General features: G+C 38.9%; 1 protein-coding gene across 2 annotated transcripts in view; it reads left to right on the forward strand.

Moving 5' to 3' along the window:
- Positions 1-20,147, forward strand: part of FBN1 (fibrillin 1) — a gene marked incomplete at both ends in the record, with an annotated part of 146,511 nt that overhangs the window by 117,830 nt on the left and 8,534 nt on the right. For both annotated transcript variants that reach the window (XM_079541146.1, XM_079541145.1), the window contains 18 exons: positions 1,818-1,943; positions 3,678-3,800; positions 7,272-7,397; positions 8,216-8,332; positions 8,726-8,854; positions 9,107-9,226; positions 9,675-9,800; positions 11,758-11,907; positions 13,269-13,334; positions 14,018-14,134; positions 14,462-14,581; positions 15,971-16,093; positions 16,505-16,636; positions 17,240-17,365; positions 18,023-18,229; positions 18,756-18,881; positions 19,090-19,212; positions 19,862-19,978. In XM_079541146.1, coding sequence (XP_079397272.1) covers positions 1,818-1,943; positions 3,678-3,800; positions 7,272-7,397; positions 8,216-8,332; positions 8,726-8,854; positions 9,107-9,226; positions 9,675-9,800; positions 11,758-11,907; positions 13,269-13,334; positions 14,018-14,134; positions 14,462-14,581; positions 15,971-16,093; positions 16,505-16,636; positions 17,240-17,365; positions 18,023-18,229; positions 18,756-18,881; positions 19,090-19,212; positions 19,862-19,978 — 2,274 coding nt within the window. The remainder of the gene's footprint in view (positions 1-1,817; positions 1,944-3,677; positions 3,801-7,271; positions 7,398-8,215; positions 8,333-8,725; positions 8,855-9,106; positions 9,227-9,674; positions 9,801-11,757; positions 11,908-13,268; positions 13,335-14,017; positions 14,135-14,461; positions 14,582-15,970; positions 16,094-16,504; positions 16,637-17,239; positions 17,366-18,022; positions 18,230-18,755; positions 18,882-19,089; positions 19,213-19,861; positions 19,979-20,147) is intronic.

Below are 20,147 nucleotides of genomic sequence, written 5' to 3' on the forward strand. Positions count from 1 at the left end.
TGTTCAACTGGAATTTTTCTCACATGTGTTATTGTGTATAACTTTTGAATGGTGAGTAACAAATTGCAAAACAAAAAGAGGGAGAGGATGAGAAATTCAAAGACAAGGATCTGAGTAAATCCCTACTGGGACTCCATTTTGCTTTTATTCACAGAAGAAGGCAAATAAGAAGCAGATAATGTGACCTTTAACACACTGCGGCACTATATAGAGAGCAATCAGGTGCTTTTGGATTAAGCTGTCGCTGTGATGCAGTGTTCAGCTAGTTAGGTGAAAGTCTTTCTAGTTAAAATAGGAAATGTCTTTTTTAAAGAAGTTACTGAAATATACAGTATTATGATTTATCAGGGGTTTCTTATGAGAAAAGTTTCCACTTCTCATTGTTAGCATTACCCAAATTATTATCAGTTGTTCCATTCATCAACAAAAGGCACTGAGGTTTGACTTGAGCATCGATTCAGAATCATGGGAATTGATGTTCAGCCATATAAACTCAATGGGATATAGCACTGCAGAGGGACCGTGGATCAGCCTAACGTGCACAGAAGTAAAAGTTGCACCTGTAGCAGCGTGTGTGCCAGGAGTGTTGCAGTCAGCTCTCTCCACCCCACCGCACCACAGAGCAGGGCAGGAGCCAACTGAAACAAAAGGGCTATCCCAGAGAGGCCACCAACATGTTCCAGTGCAGCATTAGAGGGGTGAACACACAGCTTTACACCATACAAACCACAGGCTCTTCCTGCTGCTCTGGTGTCTTGGTGGGTGTCACTAGGTTGCAACGTTCATCCTGATGCTTTTGCTTAGCATCTCCTGATGTCCCTTACATCTTCAGGCACCAAGCATGGGAACAAGATAGCACATGCTTTGCAGGGACAGTGTTCTGTGTACCTTGTAATATTTGGTCACAATCTTTACGTGTTACTCGTCTGTTGTTTGGATTGAAGTTCTATATACTTACCCCAGATGGCCGGTTGAGAGAGTAAGGTGGTTTTACTAATTTCTATTTTTAATCAGGAAACTCAAATCTAGTAATAAAAAAATAAAAGAATTTTTTAAAAAAGACATTTTCTGGTTAAAACTCACATTGCCTGCTCATTCCCTACTAATTCTGTCTCGTATCCAACAATGCATGTAGCAATTTTTACTAACAGGAGAGGTTTGGGAGAGTCTGTTTCTTGTTGTCAGAATACTAAACATAATTAACTTAGGAATTCAATAGAGATAATTGAAATAACAGCTGCTTTTTTCTGCCTAAATCAATTACTTAACCCATGTATATAAAGAATACTGGCAAACCCTGGCTGCCTGGCTTAATCAATCTAATTAATAGCACGTTGGCATCACTGCAGATGTTACCTGGCATTGGCACTCCCAAACTGTTAAAGAAATGCATGGTTATTACCCAGATTAACAAGGGTAAAACAGTGCAAATTGAGTTCTGATCAGTGCTTGCATTCAGTTCTCCTCTATTAAAACAAAGGAAGTTGCATTCTTTCAATTCAACTCTTCCCAGTAATTCCATTTCAGCACTCAGAATGAATGAGCAGGTTCATCAGGGCTGTGGGTGGGAGAGATGAGGAAGGATGCATGCTATCTTCTGCCTTCTCATGTAGCAGGATAGAGCTGGCCTACAGTGAAGAGTACTTGAGGAAACAGCGAATTTCTGCATTTCCATGCTCACTGTCCATTGCAGTTGGGAATGTTCTGATGATCACATACATTTGGTAATTTTAGGAAGGATAAATGTAAGATGTATCATGTAACAGAGAATTTCACAAAGTGCCATTTACAAGTATTTATAAAAATTCTTCTTGCAGATATTGATGAATGCAGAGAGATTCCTGGAGTGTGTGAAAATGGAATCTGTATAAACATGGTTGGCAGCTTCCGATGCGAGTGTCCGGTGGGCTTCTTCTACAATGACAAGCTGCTGATCTGTGAAGGTAGGATGCTGATCTCATTCAGAGAAATTTTGTTTCACCAACTGGCAATTCGGGCAGTGGCAAATATGGTCTGTTTGCAAGTCAGTCTTAACAAAGGGAAGTACCAGGATCGGTGTAATAGGTCTGTGTTAATTAAGACTTTCTGAATTCTTTTGCATAGAAAATGCCAGATTTTTCATCAGACATCTCAGGATTGAAGGAGCGTGAATCAGCAGTCATGGGAATAAACACTGTTTTTCACATTTGACAGTAAAGCCAAGAAAAAAAAATAGTTGTCTTGAGTCAGATCATGAGAACAATTATTGTACTCCAAGATATTTTTTCTTATGGAGCAAAGATTTGTGTACATAGTAAAAACACATGATAACTTATTTGCCAATTTAAACACCTTCTAACATTGTTAGTTTCGTGAAGAAACTGAAGATACTAATATGAATTGTTTCATTCCCTGCTGTGGTTTATGACTGCTGACAAAATAGGTACTGCAGAGCATAGTACTGAGGAGCTTCAAATACAAGTATCTTCTGTACGCACCTTCTAACTGAAACAGATTTCTAGGGAAATAAAGTACTCTATTTAATTTGAAAACCCAAGTGAAAATGAGGGTTGTATTGACTGTGATCCGAGGTTGAATCAGCTCAGGGGATATCTGCTGTGCCACCCAGTGCTGAGCATACTGTTTAAGAAGAGTAAAATTGCATTTAAGCACAGTGCTCCACCCTCATTTTTTCCCAGAGAAAGGTTGATTTGTTGCAGTCAATATCTGTTATTAGAACGTGGTTGTGACTCACCTCTCTAACACTGTGTATTTCTCTAAGAAGGTTCTTCTACAGTTATCTCTTGGCTATACCATCTTCTCTATAAAATGCTTCATCTCCCTTTCGGATTTTGGGAACCAGGGAGCTGGCAGCAATCCACCCACAGTAAAACTCCACTTCTGTGAATCTATCTTCAGAACTTATAAACAAATCCAGTTGTAATAATTTATTTTCATTCCTTGTCTTACACTTTGTGAGAATGACTTTTTCCATCAGATTCTTACAGTCTTTCTCTGTCTGGGTCACCAGTGCCTGAAATATTGGTCTCTAAGATCCTACTACTAGCAGAAATAGCATGTGGTGGTACAGCTATCCTGAGTGAGTGTGCTTCCTTGAGCAAGAAGCCATCCACAGGAAAGAAACCAGGGCTGAGCTGACCAAATTGTAAGCACAGACCAATGTCAAAGAAGGATAAGTGTTACTCATATATTCATCTTAAATTTTCCTCAGTAAGGAAAACTGGTTGAATTTCTTTTGTCTGAAATTTGATGTTTACATTGAAAGCTACTACAGTCCACTTTGGATCTCGAGTCTTTGTTACAATCAAGAGAGGTGCTTGTGATATTTACTTAGAGATCTATGCAGGTGTATTCTGATTGCAGTCTAAGACAGTGATCCATCCAAATGAACAATTGCTACAGGCCTTTCCTGTGCATTCTAATTCCTTCAGAAGACCATCGTATCAGTCCTCTAAACAGGATTGAATTTTACAAATGGAGAATGTGGATTTGGGGTCATTTCGGGGGACAAAACTGAATCTGACCAAATGTCTACTTTGGTCAATATATTGATGTTTTCACAGTTCAAAAGAAATTCATATACTTGCTATGACTGTATCCTTTGCATTAAAAACAAAAGGGTTTTGTTGTCATTCTCGTGGATAGCATAGTCATCAAATTCCTTCTTGTATTGACAGATATCGATGAATGCCAAAACGGACCAGTGTGCCAGCAAAATGCAGAATGTGTCAACACAGCTGGGAGCTACCGTTGTGACTGTAAACCTGGCTATAGGTTCACATCAACTGGCCGCTGCACTGGTGAGTACGCCTGGCTTCTTTGGATGAACGTCTGCAGAAAGTAGTAGCTTTTAATAGGAGCATTAACAGCAGTCTCCACTTCAGGAAGATGTATATTTTATTGTACTGGGAGATGATCTGGGCTCCAGGAACCCTCCTCTTAAAGCCCTTTAGGAATTCCCATAAATGTTCTGCTAATTGCCAGAAATCTATTGGGCCTATTCCACAAAGGCATAAGTGATACTCATATGAGTAAGTATTTGCCTTCCACTCTATCCCACAGACTGCAAAGATGTTTCTGTAGTCCAAGTTATTCACTGTTTCTTGACTAGCTATTCTCTGACACTAAGAATTTAGCTACTGTCTGGACAGAGAACATGCAGTATTTTTCCCTTCCTCTGCATTAATTATTTGATTTTCATTTTAATTTTCAGTATTTTATTTGCCAGCTATATTTTCACAAATAAAACACTGCTTGCTGGGGTCTCTTCTGTTAAGGTGGACTTATCTGCTAGGCCATATGCAATAGATAACTTTAAAAGCTTATTGTTAAACTTCCTAACTTTTCTGTGGGTTTAAATGGGCCCCAGAACATTATTTTTAAATACTCCCTGAGTGGGACAGCCCTTCTCTAATCTATTTGCTCTTTCCTTTAAAATCACAGTCCAGAGAGGCATTTGTGTTGATTACTTGAAGAACTGCAGAGATTTTAAAGAGTGCTGGGAGCCAAGCAGCTGTAAATACTATATACATTTCTGAACAAAATAATAATTACAAAGGAAATTGATAACGTTTTGCTCGAGATTTTGCTTGAGTACTTGAGTTTGAGGAAGTACACTTTCCCTGCAGAGTAGTTCTTCATTGTTTTATGAGACTCTTAAGGGAAAAGGGTTTAGGGGCAACCAGAGCCCTACCATGAGAACTGAAACTTTGTTTTGTAAAGCTATGCAGTGGCACATGTAAATATTCAATATATTCTCAATGTAATTGTTTTTATGCATTCATTACAGTAGTACAGGAAGAGCCAGGAAAGGTTCTGATATGGGTTACAATAAACCAGCGTGAATTGGCACAAATAGTAATACTTCCCTGTATTTTGCTCTTATTTTATGTTTAGTGAAAATAAACAATTAGAGTAAAAATAAAAGTGGTTGATAAAGTACTTGATCCAGCAAAGAAAGGAAACTCCTAATGGCTCTGCTGAGAGCAAGGTGCCAAGCACCTTGCAGTACTGAATCAGTCATGCTACTGCATGAAAAAGAACTGCACTCAGTGGCTTGCATCTTGCTGAATCAAAACTAGGGTCTATCATGTTCACTAGGGCCATGAGTACTACATTTGCCTTACTATAAAAATAGCATTCTTCTGGTGATAATTCTGTTGTGATATAATACATAATTTTTCATAGAAACACTTATATTCTGCCTCCCAGTTTCTTTACTGTGAGGGTGGTTGAACAATGGAACAGGCTTCTCAGGGATGGCAGTGTTTGATGCCATATGCCTGTTGGTGTTCAAGAGGCAATTGGGTAATGCCCTCATCAGCATGCTTTAACTTTTAGTTTGCCCTGCAGTGGTCAGGCAGTTGAACTAGATGACCTTTAAAGGACCCTCCTCCCCTCACCCCAAAAAGTTATTTTTGCTTGGGGCTTTAATCCACTGTTTTCAGAGCACTGAAGAAAGTCCAAGTTTTTCTTTCTCCATCACTCTTCTAAGATGAGAGAATTTGGATTTCTGATGTTTTAATGTTGTCCAGCATTGGTTTCCTTCCTGCCTTCTTTGGACTCTATTTAGCAGCAGTATCATTAATAGCATTGGGAGAGCTCAGTCATCAGTGAACCCTCATTCAAAGCCACTGATTTCCCCAGTAGAAGTACAGTAATCCTAAGGACAGGGGTTATTGGGATTCTCCATGCATTTAGTACAGTGTGGAGAACAGGCAGTGGAGGAAGAAAAACAAGATTTAGTACATGCAGTTCTTTGCAATTATGAACAACTTCAGTCTTTGTTTTGCAAAGCACTGGAGCTGGTTTGTTATGACTTTGAATCTGTTCCACTTAAATTGTACATAAAGGAAAATTACAGAACACTAAAATTGATTATAGTATAAGCTTATGAGAGCACCTCAGTTATTGTGTTTTGGAGCTGCAGGCAAAATGCCAAGAAGCATATTGAATCAAACCAGCTTTTGTTGTTGACAGGGTCAAAAAATAGACCTTGTTTGGTTTATGTTTCTGATTTTTTTATGGAAAAGTTGTACTGGACAGCAAACATTTTGTTCTTTGACATTTTGTTTCATTGCTGTTGGTAAAATCCTGGGTTCTGCCTAGAAGCATTCCTAAATGGGGGAAAGAAGACTAAGGGAGGGATCTGATTAATGTTTATAAATACCTAAAGGGAGGTGGGAGGCAAATAGATGAGGCCAGTAATAGGAGAAGGAATAATGGCCTAAAACTTGAAAACAGGAAGTTCCATACAAGCATGCAGAGCTTCTTTGCAGTATGGGTGACAGGGCATTGGATCAGGCTGCCCAAAGAGGTGGTAGGGTCTGCTTCTATGGAGATATCCAGGCTCTGTCTGGACACTGACCTGTGTGACCTGTTGTAGGGAACCTGTTTTAGCAGGGGGTTGGACTCCATGATCTCTTGAGGTCCTTTGCAACCCTTGCAATCCTGTGATTCTGTGATAACAAGAGCAGCAGGAAGCAGTCAGCTGTTATACCAGTGTAATAGATGCCTTGCTATTGTAAGACAGCATATAATGTGTTGGCAGGATAGATTTCCCCATCTTTCTGTACAGAATTATACAGATGAGTGCTTGCTTCTGTTGGCAAAACACTTTCTGGCTTCATACAGCAGCAGTTCTTGTTGTTTGAGCTTATCGTGCCCTATTTGTCTGATTTTCAGGATCATCACTTTGCATGCTACAACACACGTGTATACGAGTACTCATTTTGTCTTTGCATAGAGTGGCTAATATTTTAATGCATCTTTACTTCCTGTAAGCTCACTTAGAAAAGTTGGGGATTCATCTCAATTTTGGTTTTATATTATTTTAGTAAGTCAATCAAGCATATGATCTAATATGGCTAAAAGCAAGTATCTGCTTTCATGAGGATACCAACCGTGATATATGTGAGGCTTTCCATCTGCTGCAAAGTCAATTTAAGCACTCAGACATCTGTCACAATTTTGTGTCATTAGTTCTACTTTTTGAATCCACAGTGACGTCTGCTTTCGAGCAAAAATTTGTTTCATCAGTATTATTTTTACACTCAATTTTTTTCAGCTCCCCAAATGTTGGACTATGTAATTTACAATCAAATAGCCCATTTTCAGAGATTTTCTTTAAAATGCTTTTGTTGTTAATAAATTGAAAATACTTGTTTATATTATAGACATGCACTGGTTTCTAACTCTCCTGGGTGCTGCTACTACATCTTTCCAGCCTTGTATTTTAGAGGTGTTAACTTTGTGTGTCACTTTGTTTTCAGATCGGAATGAATGTCAAGAAATTCCTAATATCTGCAGCCATGGGCAGTGCATCGACACTGTTGGAAGTTTTTACTGCATTTGTCACAATGGATTCAAGACCAACGACGACAGAACGATGTGTATAGGCAAGTATACCAAATTAAGTTGTACTTAATAACTAATGTAATGGAAGTCTTAAGTTGTACTTAATAACTAATGTAATGGAAGTCTAACCTCCCTGCCATAAGGAGTGGCGTTACAAGAACTGATTGTGAACCATCAGCCTCCAGGCAAAGATGCAAAACCACCATAGCTGACAACTGGAGATGATAAGAAAGTGATAATGAAGGAAGAATGTCTCAGTACTGTAGACAGACAGCTTAAATATATATATCCAGTTTTATAAACTGCTAATGCTTTCATTTTTTTTTTCCAGAAAAATAATTATTTCTTCAGAGTTTTCTAAAACTTGTCTCATTCATTCCTTTAGGCAACAAATCTAGTAGATGAATTTTGCAGTGCAACGATTGTATATAGCCTGCTTGTTAACAGAGAAGTGAGGAATAGATTTCCTGCCAAAAAAATGGCCTTTTCAGAAACAGAGACATCTTCATAAAGAAGGAAATTCTGTGTTTAACCCATTCTAAGCTGTTAGTTTAGTGTCTGTTGTCTGAGTAAGACAGGGAGATTTCAGAATGTTTGTGACCAAAGCTTAGAGGTCTTTTGGGAAAGCTGAGCTACAGAAAGATAAGTTATTATTGAATGCTTGATTATTTTTATAAATGTTACTGTCAAATATATAAACCTTTGTAAAATCTTCCTTTTGGAAGACAGGAAAATCTTTTTCACTTGTATTTGGTCTGTGTTGGCTGTAGGTTACTTCTCTTGCCTGTGGGATATCTACAAGTCTTCCTTGCCCCCTCAGAGATGACAATTCTTGCTGCTCTTTTTTTCTCCTTTGTAGATATTAATGAATGTGAGAGAGATGCCTGTGGCAATGGTACCTGTAGAAACACCATTGGCTCTTTCAACTGCCGCTGCAATTTGGGTTTCATCCTCTCACACAACAATGACTGCATAGGTAAGGAGTGCTGAGACCAGTTAAGTGTTTCTAAGCCTTTTTGCTTCTAATGAAATTAACATTAGTACCATCTTCTCTGCATTAAAGGATCACACTTGAATGGTCATTGTTAATAAGAAAAAAAGCCATTTCTTCAGTTTGAGAAGGCCTCCAATTATTTACTTCTTACTTTTCTGCAACCACTTAAATGTTTATGTGTAAAATATCCCATTCCTTTTTTAACTCTTGCTTTGAGAACTTTTTGAATTAGACCAGTAGCAGTACTTTTCTTTCACTTCCTTTTGAAATTGATTATTGATAAAGTATCAGTTACTGTGCTCATACAGTGGAAACAGAAATCTCAGCTATCCGATTTTACTTGGTGCAGGTGTATCTCAATGTTATTTTTTTTAGATGTGGATGAATGTGCAAGTGGAAATGGGATGCTCTGCAGGAACGGTCAGTGTGTGAACACTATTGGATCCTTCCAGTGTCTGTGCAATGACGGCTATGAGGTGGCTCTGGATGGAAGGACTTGTGTTGGTGAGTGCCTTCTTTTAGGGAAGGAAAAAGATGCAGTAGACCTTGAGTAGACAGTGTTCAGTAAAACAGTGAAAGAGATCAGAGAACTGTCAAAAATGCTGTCATTGTACCTAGATGAAGTGGATGAGGACTCTTCTGCTCCTAGGAGGTTCCACTGTTAGTTTGTTGGAATCAAAGGTGTAGCAGCCTCAGTGGCAAATTTATTGAGATAACTTATTTGAGATAATTGCTGTTGCTTTCCTTTTCTTTCAGATGTCAATGAGTGTGCACTGGAGCCTGGAAAATGCGCGCCAGGTACATGCCAGAACTTGGATGGGTCATTCAGATGCATTTGTCCTCCTGGATATGTCCTGCAAAATGACAAATGTGAAGGTGTGTATAGATCAGTCCTTTTGTCCGTTTCCTTACCTATTCGCAGTTGTTACCACTTTCCTCTGCATATAAACATGGATCATATTTATTTTTTGTGTGGCAGTATGCAATTTAGAACTGTAGTCACTGATAAGTTACTTGCTTCTGGTGAGGTCTGGTCAAGTTTTGTTTTGAATCACAACTACCTGATCAGATCCCAAGAGAAAGATCTGATCCTCGACCTGTTGCTGATACATGGCTGGAGGTGTACCCACAGCATGAGGTTTTGAAAAACTAACCCTAGATTTTGTACCTGGATTTCTTGTCCCTCTTTCTGTCTATCTTTTTGTTGACATCTGTATTTTCAGATCTGTAAGGTATCAGCAATGATGTAAAGTTACATTTTATGTAGAACATCTGCCAGTATAGACATTTTTATTTCTCATCTCTGTAATTACTTTTCTTACAGACATTGATGAGTGCGTGGAACAGCCAGAAATTTGTGCCCTGGGCACATGCAGCAACACTCCAGGCAGTTTCAAATGCCTGTGTCCAGAAGGTTTTGTGTTGTCTTCCACAGGAAGGCGGTGCCAAGGTAATCTCATCCTTATTTTTTGGCATTTCAGAATTTGTTTTCTGTTTCATAAAAGCCTTGTTAGCTGCCTGTTTCTAATATACTAAGGAAGCTCTGGACTTGAACAGTATTTTTCACAAGAAAAACATGATAATTCTTTAGTTGTGGCCAGGTTCTGCCTTGCTCTAACATCTGATTGTCATTAAAGAGAACATTGCAATAAAAGGGGTGAAGATTATGTCAAGTGTGCTAAGTGGGGAAATTATGTTGCTCCACAACCCTTTATTGCACTCCTGGAAGAAATGTTGAGACTACCTAAATTCTGTATAGACTGTGACACGTTTGACATGGTGATGAAGCATGAGCACCAAAGACTACTGCAGTGCAGTGCCACAGGCAGCATTTCCAGGAATAAGCCAGTTCTTAGCACTTACCAAATTCTACATAATACTTGTTAAACACTGTTGCTTTCCTCACATGTGTGGGTGGAAAAAAGATAGATGGAAAACATTAGCAAACAGAATAATGTGGACAATAAGCACCCATCTGCAGAAGCTTTTTCAAGATGTAAGGCTTCAAGATTACCACGTACACTGGAGTTTAAATGCTAAAAGCTGAACATCTAGCAATGAAAACCCACAGGTTGGTTAATAATGTGGATAAAGAAAAAGCACAGCAAATTAGGGAATGAGTTATTTTAAAGACTTGGGAAATTATTAAATAGATACATCATTAAATGTCCCATACACAGTGTGCACAGTGGTAACCGCTGATGAGTAAGACCTTTATAAGGACCTCTGTAGTTAGGCTTGGCACAGACTGGTGATACTTGTTGACACTGTAGTGAGTTCTTCACTTCGCAGTGGGCTAAATGAAACTGTGGCTTTGGTTTAAAAAAAAAAAAAAAAAGGGAACCCAACCTGCAGTAAACGTCGATCCAAGTCTCCAAACCACCACGGAGTTTGGCGCAGCTCCTTCCCTTAACTTTGAGAAAGTCACACAGCTGCTTTAGCTGTGCTTTTGTAGCTTGTATGAGATTTCTTTACCCTGAGGGTGTTGTTCTCTCCAGGTAAGGAGAAAACAAAAAAAAAAGCAAAGAAACAAAATCATAATAAAAAATGCAGCTTAATCGTCTGTGTAGAAAACAGACCATGGTTTCACATATAATATCAGAGGAAAATGCATGCTTGTATGTACACAAGAACTGTGTTTCTCCTCATCCTCCCCAGAAGAGGGTTTTGTTCTAGTATCTTGGGCCAAACAAACTTTTGTTTAAAACTTCCTGTTACTTTGCTTTTGTAAAGTCTGGACGTTGCCCAGCATTGATGCAGGGGCCAGAAAACTGGATGAGCAGCTGCTTCCACAACTGGCCCATTGCTGTTCCCCTGCCAGCCCACTGAGCTGCCAGCTCTCTGCCTGCTGGATGCTTGTGGTCTGTGATCTCAGCTCTATTCCAGCATCCTGGTCGCCCAGCTTGAAGGAGTGCCGCAAGGCCAGTTTTCTTTGTTGTGTGTGCCTCAGGAAAGAATGAAGAAGGAAAGTGCTGTTAAAAATTGCTCCTCAGTTTAATACTAAGCAGCATTATCATTGCAAGTTTACTTAAATCTCTTTACTGAAGTGTTTCTTACTACTAACAAAATGTAAATAAATCAGTATTCAGTTTTCACGAAGAGGAGTGAATGTGGGAGGAGGGTGCAGCCCTGACATTTCTGCTGAGCAAAAAGAAAATCTTTTCCTTTTCCCCGACTGAGATAGGACACTCTATCCTGTAGATTTCCTTTACTGGGTTAGAACGTGTCTCCCTCTTCCAGTCTTCTCCAGTCAGAGGCAGTAATTGTCCTTGTTAGTCTCGTATGGAAGCTGGGTGTTTTGTTGGGGCCTGGAGGGTTGGCTTCATGTAATTTGCAATTTACACCTCTAGTTGAAAACTGCATCAAAGTCACTCTAACTGCACATAACAACTGTTTTCTCCATGCAGATCTGCGAGTGAGTTACTGCTTTACCAAATTTGAAGATGGAAAATGTTCTGTGCCAAAGTCCCGAAACCACTCCAAACAAGAATGTTGTTGTGCCCTAAAAGGACAGGGATGGGGAGATCCCTGTGAACTCTGCCCAGAGGAAGCAGACGGTGCGTTGTTGACTTGGTAACCTTGGTGTCGTGACGATCTCTCAGAACTGAAAGAAGACTGGCTTTCTTATAAGAAAGAATTAGGAACAATAATTTTTCATAGCTGTTTAACCGTAACAGTTGTCTTTGCCCTCTTTAACGTAGATGGTTTTGCAGTCTCATAAAGCATCTCTCAACTGCACTCAGTGCTTGCTTATAGGTTTATTAATATGATCAGGAGGTGAATGTTTAGCTGTGGAAGTGTCACATACTGCAGTAGAAAGGTAATAGGCTCTATGAGGAAACACCTGCAAGATGCAAATAGAGTTAGTCCAAGTGTAGGAAGAGGTGCCATAAAAATAAAACCCAAGTGTGTTTTTATTTTACAAACAATAGAACTAGATCTACACCTTAATCACTTTGTTGCATTTTGTGACTAAAATTTATTACTTCTTAAAAAAAATCTGACTTGCAGTCTTTTCAGTGTGAATGGCTTGCAAAAATAACGGGGAATGACAAAACAGAGGCCTTTATGAGGGGAAGAATCCATGGGCTGTTACTAAAGAAATACTTTCCTTTGTTAGTATCCTCTGTAAGACTGCAACTAAGCATCAAACAAGTCAACAGGCCTTTGTACCATTGTAGTGCAATTTGCTGAACACACTTTAATTCATACTGACAGATGTGGTTAACAGCATTACTGGTTTCAGCAATACATTAATACAGCTCATTTCACTAATATGTCATGTAGATGTTTTGCAGACAGTCCACACAAAAACAAGGGGAGAAAAGAGAAATCAGATGTGCCAGCTGCAATATTCCTTCTGGGCATATTGCCTGTGTGAGTCATTCATTTGCCCTTGGAGCATTTGAACCAATCAGCTGGAAAACTGTAACACATATCACAGCATTTTGTGGATTTGAAAACAGAACGGCAACTTCAGTCTAAGCTGAACCCCAAAATTATACTCTCATCGTACCTGTATTAAAGTTATTTCAACTAACTAGTGACTACAGATGAGATTGTATTTTCTTCAGAAAATCTAAGAGCTCTTTAGTTTATAGTAGAAAAGAATGCAGTCACTGGTACTGATACTTTTAAGATGGAAATTTTGCATTTGTTTGATCCTTGAAGCAAGTTACATAATGCTCATTGTTCACAGCCTTTTACATTTGCACGCAGAGGATATCAGATGAAAAGTACAGTTAGTTCATGGCTGTAAGACCAAAGTAAATTCTGTACATTATGTACTATATTTCTGGATCTGAACACGAGAAGGATGAATTGCTGTCTGATTGCAAAGTTTATGGATAATGCTCACCTCCACAATAGAATTTTACTTATGCTTTGAACTTTTTTTTTTCTTTTTTTTTTTAAACAGAGGCATTCAGACAAATTTGTCCATTTGGAATTGGCATCCTTGTTGGACCTGGTGATGCAAGACTGGGTAAGTGCATGAAGTACACAATTGCCAATGCTGTTGTTGCACCATTTTTTATCCACAGACCATTGTGCCTTTCAACTGAGAATCAATATTTTCAAAAGACATAACTTTTGGAAACTTCTCTACTTATTTTTCAACTATTTAAACCAATTTTAAAAATAAATCTCAATGTCTCATATATCAGAAATTAATTTAGCATTTTTAATTTAAGCTTCTCAGACTTTCTAAGAAACTTGTGTAGGACCCAGAGCATGGATCACAGTGTTTCACGGCTTTCCTTGTGTAATATATGTAACCTGTTTCCAAGCTCCAAAAGTGCAAACCACAGTTTGCCACATCCCTTCAGTACATTCTGCTCTCATCCAAGGCAGATATCATTTCAGCTATATCATTTAATCAAGGAGCACTAAATGGCTGCTATTTTTCTTATCTGCCTCTCTCCTTGTGGCATCACTCAGATTTTTATATGACATTTAGAATCAGTTTCTTTTTTTGAGTTCTGAAAGCTTGCCTGTAAGCCAAATTTTGTGCCCACGACCTAATCTGTCAAAACTCAAATAATACCATTTTTGTTGTTTGGTTAGGAATGTTTCTTGCTAGGACAACACTTGTTCTTTGAGAGAAGTCTAAAACCATGTGAAATAAATTACACTTAATGTGTTGTTTGTATTTCTTGTGTTGTTCAGATGTGGATGAGTGCCTTGATCCAGATAACTGTAAATTTGGCCAGTGTATCAACACGGATGGATCTTTCCGCTGTGAATGTCCATATGGTTACATCCTACAAGAAACTCAATGTGTGGGTAGGTACAGCTGCTTCATCTTCCATTTTAAAAGAACTCCCGAATTGCTAAGTATGACATTAAGGATGTTATGGAGATATGTTATTCTAACATAGTCTACATCCATGCCAGTGATCAAAACCTGAGTAGGCAGGGCTTGAGCAACCTGTTCTAGGTCAGTCTTCCTTTGGCTGGGAGTTTGCCCAAGAAAACCACCAGTGATCTCAAGTGACTGTAATTCAGTAGCTTAAATGAGTTCTTGTGTTTTGTTGTTGTTGCTTATTAGAGTTTTGTACCTTTTAGTTGAGAATAACTGTCTTAGTCTTGCCTTGATTTATTTGCTTGCAGATACTGATGAATGTGCTGTTGGAAATCCATGTGGAAATGGAACTTGCAGGAATGTGGTGGGAGGTTTTGAATGTACCTGTGTTGATGGGTTTGAGCCTGGACCAATGATGACCTGTGAAGGTGAGACTCCCACATGTTAAGGACAGCCACTGCCGTTGTGTGCTGAAACAGCTTCCTCGTTTCAGAAAACAGTCAAGGAGAGTAAAGCAGCTTAAAAAGTCTGTGGAAGATTTCTGAAATGCTAAGCAAAGGTGAAAGTAGGAAGTGGACTACTTGGGTTTGATATGAAAGAAACAGAACAAACAGACACTGTTAGCACAGCACTATAAAATTACTGTGGTACCCCTATGCTGAATGTTTTTCATGCTTCGGTCTCTTATTTCAGAAATTAAAAAGTGAAAGTGTACAAAGAAGGGAGCAATAAGGAAGATCAGAGTTTTAGAAGAAGCACACAGAAAATTAATTAGAGTAGAATCTTTTCAGTGTGGTAAATGTGGTTGAAGAGATATATGATTTAAATTTATAAAGCCACAAGTGGGGAGGGTACCAGAACTAGGGGGAACATGTTAGACAAACCAAAGCAAACATTTTTATATGTATAGTGCTTACTTAAGTAGTGAAACTCTTTGCTGCAGAACATTAGAGAGGCCACAAATACAAATTGATCCAGAAGGAGTTTGCACAAATTTGTGTGGGAATCCATCACTGGAAATTAAGCTTGATAGTTTGGATGTGGCTTTTGGCTATGGAAGTCCTTAAACTGAGAGGCTGTATCAGGGGAAAGATCTCTGCATACATGGTGCGTTTTTTTAAATACTTTTCCCTTAAGTTATAGCCAGAGAGAGGAGAATGTCCTAGGACATTCTGACATCTTATCTGACCTGACACAGCTGTTCTTCAATTATCTGCCACAATCTAGTTTGCAAAGCCATACAAAAGAATGGTTCTATTTTTGCATCAGCTCACATTAGTTTTATATACAGTTAGAACTTCACTTACTTCAGTGTGGAATTTGGTCAAAAGCTCAAATTGCAGAGGAGTTAGCAGAGTGTAAACATCATTATATGACAGTAATTATTCAAGTAACCCAGAGTGTATGTAAATGCACCTTCTAGTAAGAGCAATGTTTTAAGGAATTCAGTGTATGAAGAAGCTGAATTAGTGAATCTAGAATTTAAAAATATGTAAATAATAAAAATTGAGCCTAGAAATGAAAAAGATAGTTTTAACTTACAGGATTTTGGCAACATTGATGTGGAAATCATTTGCGTTGGCTGTTTCTCTTTGGAGATATTGAGACTTCAGGTAGCTGTGCAAACATGCTGGCATGTCTGATGCCTTTTCCTATACGGAAATCTATAACAAGTAGAAATGTGAGTCTTCAACAGTTAAAATATAGCCTGTGTTAAACTGGGATCTTTGGCTGTAACTAAAACCTGCGTGTTCAAGTCTGCTGCGTTTTGCAAAAGCACGTTTCACTTCACATGGTCTTTGCCACTCTGAATCCAGATGTCAACGAGTGCATTCAGAACCCTCTGCTCTGCGCTTTCCGCTGTGTGAACACTTTCGGATCCTATGAGTGCAAGTGCCCTGCAGGGTATGTTCTGCGAGAGGACCGGAGAATGTGCAGAGGTAAAACTCCTACCAGACTCTCACAGTTGTGAGCTAATGATTTCAGGTTCCTGCAGGGGTAGGGCTCTGACTCACTGCAGTAATGGGACAGAGTTTTAATCCCAGGAGGTAATGGAGTCAGAAAGAATTTGGGACGGAATTCTATGGTTTGCATTACACAGTTGATTGTATTATGTATTATGATTGCATTACTGTCCTGCCTGTAAACCTAGACATCTGCATAAGTGAGGTCACATCAGATGATATGCAGCTCTCTTCAAGGGCACTGGGGAGAAATGAATTTGCTCTAGACTGCTGTATCTGGTAGAAAGTGCTAAATTTGATTGGATTAAAATTCCACAGTCAGAATTTCTTATTATGAATTTCGAAGAGCATCTCTCCATATAATGAAGTCTAAACCTTGTGTTTTAGATCAGAATGAGTGTGAAGAAGGCAGTCATGATTGTGACTCAAAACAAATGGAGTGCAAAAACCTAATAGGCACCTATATGTGCATCTGTGGACCAGGTTACCAACGCAGGCCAGATGGAGAAGGTTGTATAGGTAAGTGGCACTGAAGCACTGAAGCTTTTGAAACACACAGTCTCTCAGTAGAGCTGAAAATTTTGGATTTAGCAAAACATTAAAGAACTCAAGGGAAGAATTATGCACCTGCCTGCATACTGGATCATCAGTGCTATACACACATCATTTTGCTGTACAGGTGTTCACACATCTGGGCAGTAAGTGGAAAATCTGAATGTGGCTGTCTGTACAACTAGCTTGCACTGCTGTTGATGAATTAATTGCTCATGGTGAGCAGAGAATTGGGCTCACTGTTGTGAGCTTGTTGATCTCTGTTAAAAAGAATAAAGGTAGATATGAATTGTAAAACTTTGGATGACATAAAGAAATGCAGCTATAACTATGAACAATTTTGAAAACCATTGAGGAATATGTTGAAGAGAAAACTTAGAACATCTATAAAGTGAGCTGGACTGCCATCTTTCCTCTGAAAATTAATAGAATTTTTATAACAAAAATAAATAATATATGTGCAAGTTTTACAAGATAGTGTTCAGCTCAAAAACTCTGTAAAAACTTCTCTAGTCTGCTTTAATACAGTAATGGACTTGATTTTTCCCATATCATTTTAAAAAAAAACAGATGAGAATGAATGTCAGACCAAGCCTGGACTCTGTGAGAATGGTCGGTGTGTAAACACAGTGGGAAGTTACAGATGTGAATGCAATGAGGGATTCACAGTCAGTGACACTCAGAACGAATGCCTTGGTAAGTCCAACAGAAACACCCTCATGAATAATTACTTTGGTAACAGGAATTCTGTTGTCTGGGAGTCACGCTAGCTGGGTTTTTTTTGGCAGTCAGATGTGACTCTTGTTTTAGGCTGCTTTACAACTTAGTGAGTTGTCTCATTTTGCAGAAGTACTCAGAAGCTTAAACTTAGAAATATAACAGTGAATAAACACGGTCTTGAACTTACATTCCTGCAAGAAGGGGCCTTTTTAAATAGGTGTCCTGCAATTTCAGTCCTCCTGTGCTGACTGTATGCCGCTTTGATCAGTCACATTGGGTTGGCTAGCTGTGCAAGCTGACAGTGGGGTGGTATCAGCCAGCCTGGAATTGCTCTGCCTTTTCTCTGGGTCTGATTTTCAGCCAATCTTTCTTGTCTGGAATCAAACAGAAATGTATCTTTTTGTAAGCATAATGTAACTTGTGTTCCACCTTTTGCTAAATTTCCTGTCTTCTTTGTTTCCCTTAGACGTTGTGCTCTCTTTCTTACTGCTGGTAGTCTTTCACTCTCAGTTGCACAGTCCCAGGGTGAAGTATGCCCTTTCTTTTATATTTCTGACTAAATTCCTAATATCTCATGACCTTCTGGAGGTCATTGCCATTAGGATTCTCTGTAATGCATAATTTGTCTTCCAGACAACAGGGAAGGCTACTGCTTCACTGAAGTCTTACAAAGTATGTGTCAGATTGGATCAAGTAACAGAAACTCTGTCACCAAGTCTGAATGCTGCTGTGATGGTGGCCGAGGCTGGGGGCCAAACTGCGAGGTCTGCCCCTTCCCAGGCACTGTGGCCTTTAAGAAGCTTTGTCCTCATGGTCGGGGATACATGTCCAATGGAGCAGGTACTGACTTACCTAAAAACACCACCTTAGATAATTTAAATCTTTTGGATATCAGTCCAAATTTTCTGAGAGTTTTCATGTGGAGAGAGCACAGTCATTTGGGAGGAGGAAAAGCCAAAGGCCTTTGATGAGAGGGCATCCGTCCCTGCTTGGCAGATATTTATTTGGCATGCTGGCTGATTGACACGCTCTCAGGTGGGAATTCGCATTCTCGCATTTGACTTGTGGGTGCACATCAAGAACTATTTGTGTACATGAGAGCAAAGTGATGTTTGATTCATGGAGTTAATATATGATCAGTTCCACTTGTTTGCTTACACTTACAACTTATTGCATTTGAAAGTTAGATTAATGCTCCATTTCATATTTTTCCACTTAATATTTCTCCCTAATCTGTTCAGTGTTTTGTTATGTAGTCTTAATTTCTGTAGGGCTTTTTAATGTCAGATCGCAAGAACCTACTGTAACTTTATAAAATTAGCTCTTTATGATGTTCTCTTGTGAACTAACCTTCATTTAACTGCAGATATTGATGAGTGCAAGGTTATCCACGATGTCTGCCGTAATGGGGAATGCATCAATGAAAGGGGATCTTACCGTTGTCACTGCAACCTTGGCTATACTACAGATATAACTGGCACTCTTTGCATAGGTAGGTTTTTCATTATGTTCTATGAAAATAAAGTTTATTATGCTGCATGTACATGAAGGTTATTACGAAGAGATGGTTTGTGGAAAGAAATACAAAAACTTTGAAAAATGAGGAAAAAAATGTCCTTCATTAACAGGTTTTGAGCATCTTAAAAAACATCACAAATGCTGGCTGTTACCTGGTTGTTATCTGATTTTGCTTATTTTAGATCTGAATGAATGTAATGAGTCCCCCAAACCTTGCAATTTCATCTGCAAAAACACAGAGGGGAGCTTCCAGTGTTCATGTCCGAAAGGGTACATCCTTCAAGAAGATGGGAGAAGCTGCAAAGGTAACAAACAAGCAATTTATTGCAGAAACTTAATGTTTCATGGGCAAATACTAATCCAGGAACATTTAAATAAGGTAAATCTTTACAATGCTAGTTGTAATAATTCTAATAGTCTCCAGCTCAAAGATGAACATTGTTTTCAGTGCATTGTCCAGCATCAACAGAGTTTTAACCTACCTCCTCTGCATTATGCTGAATAAAGGACAACATTGCAGGAGAGACTTTCAAACATTCGTTATATTTTCACTTATTTCCTATATCTTGTACCAGAGCTCTGACTGAAACTACAGAAGCTTGGGCAGCGATTCTAAATTTGGCATTCTTCAATACAATACCATGTTGCAGTCTGCCACTTCTTCTCACATTGACTGACTACAGCTATAGCAGGCATTATAGTATAATAGCATCTTACAGACAGGTGAGAGTGGTGTCTGTAATCCTGCATTAGCACAGACACTACGATAGCTCTGAAGTCCCATTCGTAATGTGAGGGGCTCCGTGTTCAAGGAATTGGATGCCAGTGTGGAAATGAGATTTAGATTCAAATACCTTTATCTGATACATTATTTATTTGCAGTCACTTCTAAGTCCAGCTGAACTGTCAGATCCTCGCAAGGAAACAAATGAAAAATGTTTGCTTGTTTTTTAGATCTTGATGAATGTGCAACAAAGCAGCACAACTGCCAGTTCCTTTGTGTCAACACTATTGGGGGTTTTACTTGTAAATGTCCTCCGGGATTCACTCAGCACCATACAGCCTGCATTGGTAAGTGATGTGAGAAACACAAAAGAAACAGAAGCACCTTTGGGCTGTGGAAATGTCAAATGAAACTACTTTCAGCAAAACGCGCTTTCTGATCTGCATGTTGGGTCTTTCTTCTAATGATCCTCCATTATTGGTGTGAAGATGTCTGAAGAGTACAATATTGAACTAC

This window comes from Tetrao urogallus (assembly GCF_951394365.1).
Source record: "Tetrao urogallus genome assembly, chromosome: 11".
NCBI lineage: Eukaryota > Metazoa > Chordata > Aves > Galliformes > Phasianidae > Tetrao > Tetrao urogallus.